The following is a 10472-nucleotide window of genomic DNA, read 5'->3' on the forward strand; positions in this document are numbered from 1 at the left end:
GGGCTCGGCGCGTTACGTGTGGGAGGAGTGTCAGCCCCGCCAGCCAATCCCCGGCTCCGCCTGGGGGCGGGGCATCGTGCGGCGAGTGGGCAGGGCCAGCGGCAGTGCTGGAATGCGGCGACGCGGGCGGCGGCGGCCCAGGTGGGGCCGTGGGGCCGGGGTTGTGGGGCAGGGAGGGGGGTCTGGGGGGCTCTGGGAATGGGAGACGGGCGGCGGTTTGAATTTTGGGGGTGTGTGAGGGGTGGGATGGGGCTGGGAGGGATGAGGGGCGCGTTGAGGCCTGTAGGGCAGGGAGGGGCTGTGAAGGGCTGGGGGTTTGGGGGCTGTGGGGCGGGGAGGGGCTGTGAGGGATCAGGGGGGCTGGAGGTTTGGGGACTGTGGGGCAGGGAGGGGCTATGGGTGATCGGGGGGGCTGTGAGGGATTGAGGGTGTGGGGCAGGGAGGGGTGGTGAGGGGCTGGGGGTTTGGGAGCTGTGGGGCAGGGAGGGTCTGTGAGGGATTGGGGGGCTGTGAGGGATCTGGGGGGCTGGGGTTTTGGGGGCTGTGAGGCAGGGAGAGGCTATGGGTGATGGTGGGTGGGCTATGAGGGACTGGGGGGGGCTGGTGCCTGTGGGGCAGGGAGGGTCTGTGTGTGAGAGGCTGGGGGTTTGGGGGCTGTGGGGCGGGGAGGGGCTATGGGTGATCGGTGGGGGGGATGTGGGCAGGGAGGGGCTGTGAGGGATCAGGGGGGCTGGGGTTTTGGGGGCTGTGGGGCAGGGAGGGGCTATGGATGATTGGGGTGGTGGGCTATGAGGGATTGGGGGCTATGGGGCAGGGAGGGGCTGTGGGGGATCGGAGTTTGGGGGCTATAGGGCAGGGAGAGGCTGTGGGGCAGGAAGAGGCTGTGAGGGATTAGGGGGGCTGGGATTTGGGGAATGTGGGACAGGGAGGAGCAGTGGGGGATTGGGATGAGTGGGCTGTGGAGTTGGGGGCTATGGGGCAGGGACGGGGTGTTGGGCAGGAAAGGGCTGTGGGGGATTGGGATGGGGCAGCAGGATGCTGCTGGCTGGGTCAGGGGTCCCTCTACCAGTCTGGTGTCACTGGGTGCAGCGCCAAGAGGTTTGGGATTGAGCGTGGCCCACAGCCGTGGGGCCCACAGCCATGGGGCCCATGCAGCCACCACCCTTGTTCCTTCCTCTCTCCCCCCAGGACATCACCACTGGGGCTGGGGTGGGCAGGGGCTTCCCATGGGCCTTGGGGCATGATGAGGCTGGGGGGCAGCCCCAGGATGAATCTGCAGCTCAGCCCCAGCTGCCCCACGGCACAGCACCCAAGGGGCTGCACTGCTCTGGGGCTCCCTGCTGTGTCCCCCTGTGGGGAGAGGGTCCCTGTGCCACATCCTAGCCCCGAGCTGTGCTGCTGTTGGTGTGCAGCTCCCGGGGCATAAACCCCCTTTTCTGGTGCCGCAGGTGCTGATCGCTGGCTGCTCCCCAGCGTCCTCCTCCGCTTACAGGGTCGGAGCGGCTGCAGCTCCACAAGGGCCCCGCAGCCATGTCCACCTTCCGGCAGGAGAGCGTGGAGGACTTCTATGAGATGGGGGAAGAGCTGGGCAGGTGAGTGACATCCCGCCACGCTCTCTGGGGGGCTTCTGTGGCTGCACCCCCTCCCCGAGCACTGGGCCAGCAGCTTCATCCGGCTGCTGCAGCCCCCGTGGTATTCCCATGCCGGTGGCATCCCCTGTGCCACAGCTGTGCTACCTGCAGGCAGTGGGGCTGGGGGCTGTGCTGAGAGCCAGGTACCTCTGGCAGCTATTTATTTAAAAAAGAGAAGTCATTAATTAACATTAAGCTCACTTCTATATCTGGGCAGGCCTAGCAGCTCCCTGCGGAGCTCCCGTCCTGTCTGGGTTTGGCCAGGGCTGCCGGGCCTGTGCTGGTGGCTTCCGGCCCTTCCCGGTCGCTGCAGCCTGGCTCTGCGCCTGCGGGACAGATGTGGGGGTGAATCACTGCATGCAGATGGGATTTAATCATCCGGGATGCAAAGGCAGTGGCAGTGGGGGGAGTGTGGGCTGGGTTTGGATCCTCCAGCGCTGCCTTGCCGTGCCAGCCCCATGCCGGCATGGCTGGGACTTGGGGTCTGCTGCCACCATGGGTCCCTGGGGGTGCTCCTCCTTGGGCACTGGGAAGTAATTGTACAGCAGAAACCTTTTGGGTGGCTTTATCTTTTTTTTTTTAAGAGGGCTTTCCAGGGCCTTGTTCCAGGTCTGCTTCCCCTTTGGGGCTGCGCTGTAGCTGTGGTCTGGTGTGAGCCTTGAGGATGGATGTGGTGTCTGGGGGTCGGCTCTCACCTGGGCAAGGCTGGTCCCTGCCCTGGGGGGCCTGTGGGTGCCCACAGCTGTGATCCACGGGATGTATAAAGGAGTCTTAGGTCCGGGCTGGTGCAGATGCTGGTGACAGTGGGCAGTGACGGGGACTGCACATCACCACGTGCTGGTGGGGATGGCTGGTGGCGATGGCCAATGGCCAGGGCAGTGGGGAGAAGCCTGGGGACTGGGATGGATCCTGTCCCAGGGTGTTGAGGGCCACTTGGGCATTCCGGCAGAGGGGCCGTGGGTGGCTCAGCCAGGATGGGGAGGGACAAGGGTCGACATCCTGCTGTAGCAGTGGTGCTGGTATTGTCAGACCCTAGCCCCTTGAAGTGCCTGTCGATGCCCAGAGCCCTGCCTCCCCCGGCCCCTGACGCAAGCATGCTTTGAACTGCCAGTTCCTCTTAGTTCAGGCATTTCCTCCCCACCTCAGCCCTTCCCCGCTGGAGCTTTATGGTCCCCCAAGGGCCACTGGGCTCCAGGGTTTGCTCCTGGGAGCAGCCCGGGGGCTTTTGGCTGGAAACAGGGACAATGGCATTTCCCACCCGCCAGGCAGTCACAGCAGCACCCAAACAGCCCAAGGAGGGTCGGCAGCTGCCGCATCCCTGGGGGGAATATTTTTCCTCCATCCCAGGCAGTGCTGGGGTTTACATGCCTGCTGTGGCAGTGCCAAGGTGTGTAAACCCCAGGAGCGTGCTGGGAGCATGGGAGCTGCATGTGGGAGGACCCTGATTCCTGACAGTGCTGGGGGAAACCATGTGTCCTCCTGTGCAGCGCAGTGTCCCTGCATGCAGCATCCCACATCCTCATGCTGGTGCTGGCCCCGCTGCCAAGCACACGCTAGCACACATGATGTGGGAAATCCTCTCCTCACCTCCTCCCTGCATCCCGCAGCGGCCAGTTTGCCATTGTACGAAAGTGCCGGGAGAGGAAAACGGGTCTGGAGTATGCAGCCAAATTCATCAAGAAACGTAGGCTGTCATCCAGCCGTCGGGGCGTGAGCCGGGAGGAGATCGAGAGGGAGGTGGACATCCTGCGGGAGATCCAGCACCCCAATATCATCACGCTGCATGACATCTTTGAGAACAAGACAGATGTGGTGCTGATCCTGGAGCTGGTCTCAGGCGGCGAGCTCTTTGATTTCCTGGCTGAGAAGGAGTCCCTGACAGAGGAGGAGGCCACCCAGTTCCTCAAGCAGATCCTGGACGGGGTGCACTACCTGCACTCCAAGCGCATTGCCCACTTTGACTTGAAGGTGAGGTCTGGGAGGTGCAAACACTGTGAGCTAGGCATCTGGGGAGCAGGGACGAGCATCCAGGCTCCTGTGGAGCGGTGGGGCTGGCTCTGGGATCTCTCCCTACTTGAGGTGTATGTCTTGTCCTCTGAGGAGAGGTGCCCAGGGCAGCACAGGGCTCCCACGGGTTGGCATGTTGGGGTAAACACCAGCTCCTCTCCCATCGTAGCCGGAGAACATCATGCTGCTGGACAAGAACGTGCCAAACCCTCGCATCAAACTCATCGACTTTGGGATCGCCCACAAGATTGAAGCTGGGAATGAATTCAAGAATATATTTGGGACTCCGGAGTTTGTAGGTGAGGCTGGTGGCATCCCTGTGGGGCTCCTCTGGGCTCCAAAAGCTTTGGCTTAATCCTAAGGAGATGCCCAAAGCCCTGCTGTCCATGGGGGCAAGCTTCTTTCCCCCAGACTAAGCCTGTTTTCTCCCCTCTTTCCTTCTAAAGCCCCAGAAATTGTGAACTACGAACCCCTGGGGCTGGAGGCTGACATGTGGTGAGTGTGTCCCCTTCCAAGCACCTTCCAGTGGCACCAGCAGCTGGTCCCCGGGACCGGGGTCATGCAGGCATATCTCCCCTCTTGCTGAAAGTGCAGGGAGAGGGGACTGACAGCACTCTGTGGGGCTTCAGCCTCATCTTCCTCTCTCTTCCAGGAGCATCGGGGTCATCACTTACATCCTGTGAGTATATGGGGAGTCTGGGGGAGGTGGGCTCTGCAGGGTGAGTCCCCTGCCTTGGGCTGTTGCCTTTTTGGGGTGTCATCCCACTCTTGCTGCAGGCTGAGCGGAGCATCCCCCTTCCTGGGGGAAACGAAGCAAGAGACCCTGACCAACATATCTGCTGTCAACTACGACTTCGATGAGGAATATTTCAGCAACACCAGTGAGCTGGCCAAGGACTTCATCCGCCGCCTGCTCGTCAAGGACCCCAAGTGAGAGACAGGGAGCACAGCTGGGGATTGCCCTGGGAGAGGGTTGGTCCCTCCTACCTGACGCTCCGCTCCGTGTACAGGCGGCTCCCCCATCTCCTGCCTGCTGCCAGCCCAGAGGGCCTTTGCCCATCCCTGTTGTGCTGCTTGTTTATAAATCCCATTTGTCTCCCTGTTTCCCTCCTGCTGCTTGTAACATTTGGTGTTGTGAAACATCTGGAAACTAAAGTCTTTCCCCTAGGCATGGGGTGAATTCTGGGATCACCCTGAGGGTGCAGCAGCTCAGCTGAAAAGGAGGGAACAGGGTCTGGAAGGGACCAAGGGCTGACTGGAGCACCCAGGGCCTGGGCTGTGCCAGGAGCAGTGGTGTCGTACGATTGGCCATGGGTCGGGAGGTTCCTGAGGGCTCTTCTTCGCTCCTGGGAGGCTGGCTGAGGGTGTGGGGGCTGGATGTGGCCCCTGTCTGGAGCGGCCTCTGAGTACAGGGGGTTTGTCTGGGCTCATCCGTGCCCCAGAGGTGATAGGATCTGAGCTGCTTTTCCAGGACTTTAACAGGGAAGGAGGCAGCAGAGCCTCTGCCCCTCAATCTCAGCCTCACTGTCTTTGCAGGAAGCGGATGACCATTGCTCAAAGCCTGGAACACCCCTGGATTAAGGTGAGGACTCAAAAGAATTGGCACTTTTTGGGTGTCAAACATCCAAGAGGTTGTGGTTAGGTGTTGATGCACTGGCAGCTCTCCACTGCTCTTTTCCAAGCCCCAGGTGGGGCTGGTTTGGTGCTGCTGGTGGCCGTGTTGCTGGGGGTGCTGAGCCTGTCTGGGTTCTGCTGTCCCGGCTGTGCCCCACACCTGCGGCTGTCCCTCTCTCTAGGTGATCAAGAGGAGGAATGTCCGCAATGAAGACAACTGCAAGAAGCCTGAGCGCCGCCGGCTGAAGACCACGCGTCTGAAGGAGTACACCATCAAGTCCCACTCCAGCATGCCGCCAAACAACACGTACATCAACTTTGAGCGCTTCTCCAAGGTCATGGAGGAGGTGGCTGCAGCCGAGGAGAGCCTGCGAGAGCTGGAGAGGAACAAGAAGTCCTTCCAGGAGGACATCGAAGCCCTGCTGTCCATCTATGAGGAGAAGGAGTCGTGGTACAAAGAGGAGAATGAGAGCATCAGCCAGGACCTCCGCCAGATCCGGCAGGAGCTGCAGAAGACAGAGGCCCTGAAGAAGCAGGCGCAGGAGGAGACCAAGAGCGTGGTGCAGGTGGCCAACAGCCTCAAGAGGCGTTACCGAAAGCTGGAGAACCACTATGAGGCGCTGGCCAAGCAAGTGGCTTCGGAGATGAAGTTTGTCCAGGAGCTGGTGTGGTCCATTGAGCGGGAGAAGCTGCAGAGCAGCGAGGGAGACGGCAGCATCCGCTAGCTGGGTCGATGCTGAGGTCAGCTGCCCTGGGGCTGAGTTGGGTCCCTCCCGATTCCCCCGGCTGACCCACAGCGGCAGGCAGCGCCGAAGGGGCCTCGGTGGCTCTGCCCCTTGCTCGCCCGAGGAGCCGGTCCACCGACAGCCTTTGGTAAATATCCCCAGGCTCTGCTGGGCTTATGGTGGCATGCTGGGGGCTTACACCTCCTGGAGACCCCTGCCTCAGGGGGCTTGAGTTGCGCTCGCCTGGGTTTTGGCTTCCTGCGTGCAGCTCTTGCTTGGCTTGCCGTCCACATGCTCCCCATGCTCCCCCTGCTTGCTCTCCCCCTCGCTGCCGCAGTGCTTGGAGACCACTTCTCCCTGTCCCACCTGCGGCCTGGGTCTCTGAGCTGCCGCACCACCCTGTCTGGAGCGGGGGTTTGGTGGGGAGACCCCTCCTCTAAACCCTGGCAGCAGTTCAGCATCTGCCACGTGTGAGCCATGACCGAGGACTGATTCCCATGTGGCCAAACATGCTGCAGCCCCATGGGTGACCCTGGCCATCCCTCATTCCCACCGGGGCGTCACACCCCGCTGTTCCCTGCCCCAGCCCTCGGTCCCACCGGGTGCTCCCCCTTTTAACAAAATAAAAGTTTCCGTACACCGGGGTGGCCGCCTTGGCTCCTACAGTGGGAGGATGGGTGGTGGGAAGGGAATGAGAACGTGCTCTGGGGTGACAGCTCCTCTGCTGTGCCTCCAGATGGTGTTTGCACCCCTGTTCGAGTGATTACCTAAATTTGGGAGGAGAAAAGCTTTTTTTTTTTTTGTCTTATCAGCCCCAGTGCAGGTGAGGTCCATGCGAGCTTGAAGGGACTCAGGGGATGGGTTGCAGGGTGCTCCCAGGCTGGGGGAGCCCCCAGCCCTTCTTGCCTCAGACATCTGGGGGGCTCAGGGAAGGCTGAGGGATGGTTCTGGGAACTGGGGAAGGTCTATGGGATCTGGGGATTTCCCTGGGACTTGAGGAAGGCCCTTGGGTGTGGGGAAGGTCCCAGGGTGTCTGTGGAGTTCCTACCCTTTTCCCCAAGGATCTCCCTTTTGCAGGGGACCAGCCAGATCCCATTTCACATGGGAACAGAGTGGATAAGGAATTGGCCTCAATATTATTTGGGCCAGGAAGGGCTGATGGGCTCTGCCATCACTGGAATGCACAGGAGAGCAGCTGGTGGCTGGGACTGGGGTCCAGCCCGTGCTGGACCCCCTCCCCTCACCCCTGGCCTCCTGGGGATGGAGACAGGGATGACAAGATCCCAAACTGCTGCCTTCTCCAGAGCGTGTGTGAGAGTCCAGGACAGGGTTTTCTGCCTGGAGCACCACAGGGTTTCTGGCTGCCCACGTTCCTGTGGCCATGGAGCCAAAATCCAGCTGAATTTGATCTGGGGGAATCACCAGCCAAATCCCAGCAGATGGCAGGCGTCTCTCTGGCCCGCCAGCCCCCATGGCAGCAGGGGCAGTGGTGGGTTTTCCTCTGGCTGAGCTCCGGGTGAGAGGATTTGCTCAATTTAAACTTTATTTGTCACTCCAGTGCTTCCCCTGCAATTCCCCAGGGGTCTGGAATAGCAATGAGATGGACACAGATGGATGTAGGAGACGTTCCCCATGCCCCCGTCTGTGCCAGCCATGGGGCAGCCCCCGCTGCCCACTGACGTCCCATGGGGTGTAGGTTTCATCCCAACCCGCAGGGCACGCGGGTCTGGGGATAATTTTAGTCTGCCCTGTTTTTCCAGGGCATGGCACTTGGCATCCAGTGGTGACGGTGTGACTACCTGGCTGGTGGCAGCATCCCAGGGCAGAGCAGGATCTGTGCCACAGCCTCAGGGTGCAGCTCCTGTGGCTCACGAGGGCTCCAGACATGGTGTGGGACACCAGAGCCTGGCTGGGGGGCTGGGGGCTTTTGCCCTCTCCCTGGGCGCTGCATCTTGGGACCTGGTGTTCGGGGAGAGGCTTTGGGGTGTGGGTTCTGCCGGAGTCCTGGGCATTTGATACGCTCTTGCAGAGCTGATTCATCACCAGAGCCAGTGTGTGAAAGGATGTACAGAAATCCTATCGCAACAGTTGTTCCCGAGCTGTGCAAAGTTCACATAGTGCTAAGGCTTCCCAGATGCTCCTTGTGCTGCGGGTTTCTGTTTCATGCTTCTGCAAGGCTCTTGGAAGGTGCTGGCCATTCACCCTGGCTGGCACTGCCTTCTCCTCCTCCTCCTCCTTTTTAATAAGCAGAATTTGGGGTGGTTTTTGTTGACACTGCACTCAGGGTGACCTGCTCCAGAGGGTTTTAATTTGCAAAGTATTGGCTTGACTTCAGCAGGCTGCATCATGTACCATGTACAGCTGCAAAGAAGGGGGAAAATACCAGCCTCTCACCGCGGAGGAGGATTTACTGGGGAGAAAGTGTCTGGGAGGAAATACTGCAGGGACTCGGCTAATGCTGAACACTGTAGGAGCTACGGTGGTGCTCAGAAATGAGGGGGTGTGCTGGTCCTCAGGGGATTTTGGTGATTGGATGTACTGGGATGTTCTGCCTCGGTTCCCCTCTCTGCAATGGGAGCTAACGCCACCTAGGGTGTTTTATATTCTCTCTGGGCAGAGATTATCAAAGTGCCTTTTTTGGGCTTCAATTTTTGCTTCCTAGAGGCTGGCTTGAGGCGAGTGCAATGTCTTTTCCCTTATATGTTTTCAGAAAGTAAAATGGTTTTGCCCGGCTTATCAGGTGAGGGCTAAACCTATCTGTTAACACCGGGGAAGCCCTGATGGAAATTATATGCCAGATCCCGCTGGGGAGCCGGGGCTGCTTTCTTCCTGCCAGCGAGCAGAGCTGCGGCTAATCTGCGGGAAACACTCCATGTAACGATGTCAAATGGACTTACAAGGTATCGGTGACAAGTCGCAGCATGCTGTCCCTGGCCCAGGCGTTCCTCAGCTTTGCCATTGATGAGTGCCCAGCCGTGTAACAGTGTAATTATAGTTTTGTGGGTCTCTCCAGGCACGCATGGTGCTGCACGCAAGGCAATATGCCTTTTTATAGCTTGTGGAAGTGTGGGTGATGCCATCAGTATTCATGTCTCGTTTCTGGCTGTGGTGTCCCTGTTCCGGCCAGACAATCGGAAAATATCCGTGTAACACTAGGACAAAGTGGTGGATCCGACTTCCTTCTGGCCGCTTCACCAGGCTGTTTAAAAAACCCCCTCGAAATAGGCTTTCTGGTGGGTTTTTCGGGTGACTTTTTGCTAATCTGTAGCAGCTGCTTTTCTGGAACAATGTTTCTAATTAAGGCATACCCAAAAATCTTCTGAAGTGAGCTGTGCTGACACCACAGCCAAGTTATTTTAGTGCCCAAAAGATCACCACACTCATCCCACGTGAGATGTTTTGTACTTTTAACATGGTGAACCTTTTCTGCGTGGTGCGCTGCACGTGCTTTAGTACATCAGTTTGCTGGCACTTCCTATCTTTAGCCAGTGTATTTTGATAGCGAGTTGACAGATCTCGGCGTGCTCACCTAGCTCACTACACTATTTAACCTCAATTAGTTACCAGGCACAGCGCGGTGGGGAGAGGTTATTATTAGCATGGAGCCAGGCACTAGCCAGGGGCAGCGTGGCAAGCAGGTTGTTGCTCTGGGTTGGTTTTGTTTTGAGAAAGGGAGGCCGAGGGCCAACCTTGTTGCTCTCTGCAGCTTCCCGAGGATGGGACGTGGAGAGGGAGGTGCTGAGCTTTTCTGCCTGGGATCCAGGGAGACGCCAGGACACCTGGGAATGGCTCAGAGTTGCGCCAGGGAGGTTCAAACTGGACATGAGGAAGCATTTTACCGAGAAGGTGCTCAGACACTGAACGGGCTCCCTCGAGGCAGGCGATGCCCCGAGCCGCTCCGTGTTAAGAGTCAAGTTGGCCAATGCCCTTAGTAACGTGCTTAGCTTTTGGCCAGCCCTGAGGCGGTCGGGCGGTTGGCCAAGGTGATCGTTGTAGGTCCCTTCCAGCTGACCTTGTCTAGTCTTGTCTCTTCTACAGCCGCAGCGAGCTGTTCTCCCCAGCACACAGCTGGGTGGACTTTGCCTCAGGTGCCTGGTGGCAGCACAGACCCACCCAAGCACACAGGGCAGAGAGGAGATGATGTTTTTTGTAGCACTCGTTGCGCTGCTCAGGCTTCCTGCGGGGCTGCCTGGGTGAAGGTCACCGCTCGGCTCAGGGGTGGAGGTTCTGCCAGAAAGCCTGGCAGAGAATAGTTGTGCTGTTCATAAATGAGGAAACTCAGGCAGAACGTTGTTCTCAAAGTACATGATAAGCAGGAAAATAAAGGTCTACCGCTCGGCTTTAGCTTCAGGAACAATATCCCCATTCCTTTCTCAAGCATGTTTTCCTCCATGTTATGAGTTATTTCAATATTCTGATTGTGTTTGCTGAATTACTTTTGTGCTGTCTGGCTTGAAGTGGGAGGCTGCCTTTATCTCACTGAAATACTGAGGAA

At 58.9% G+C, this 10472-nt stretch overlaps 1 protein-coding gene across 1 annotated transcript; it reads left to right on the forward strand.

Moving 5' to 3' along the window:
• Positions 1-78: 78 nt before the first annotated feature.
• DAPK3 (death associated protein kinase 3) lies at positions 79-6621 on the forward strand. Its single transcript, XM_055804596.1, has 9 exons — positions 79-141; positions 1449-1592; positions 3239-3599; positions 3808-3937; positions 4085-4133; positions 4291-4317; positions 4416-4568; positions 5175-5220; positions 5435-6621. Exons 2-9 carry the CDS (start codon positions 1531-1533, stop codon positions 5975-5977), a joined length of 1371 nt encoding a protein of 456 aa, XP_055660571.1. The 5' UTR covers positions 79-141; positions 1449-1530; the 3' UTR covers positions 5978-6621.
• The last annotated feature ends 3851 nt before the right edge of the window (positions 6622-10472 follow it).

Source organism: Falco peregrinus, chromosome 5 (genome assembly GCF_023634155.1).
Source record: "Falco peregrinus isolate bFalPer1 chromosome 5, bFalPer1.pri, whole genome shotgun sequence".
Classification (NCBI taxonomy): domain Eukaryota; kingdom Metazoa; phylum Chordata; class Aves; order Falconiformes; family Falconidae; genus Falco; species Falco peregrinus.

Excerpts from the sequence above, each read along its gene's own strand:
- DAPK3 (XM_055804596.1), top strand. The coding sequence starts at position 1,531 with ATGTCCACCTTCCGGCAGGAGAGCGTGGAGGACTTCTATGAGATGGGG. Across the intron at positions 1,593-3,238 it reads ATGGGGGAAGAGCTGGGCAG|CGGCCAGTTTGCCATTGTAC; the intron begins GTGAGTGACATC and ends TGCATCCCGCAG. Across the intron at positions 4,569-5,174 it reads CTGCTCGTCAAGGACCCCAA|GAAGCGGATGACCATTGCTC; the intron begins GTGAGAGACAGG and ends CTGTCTTTGCAG.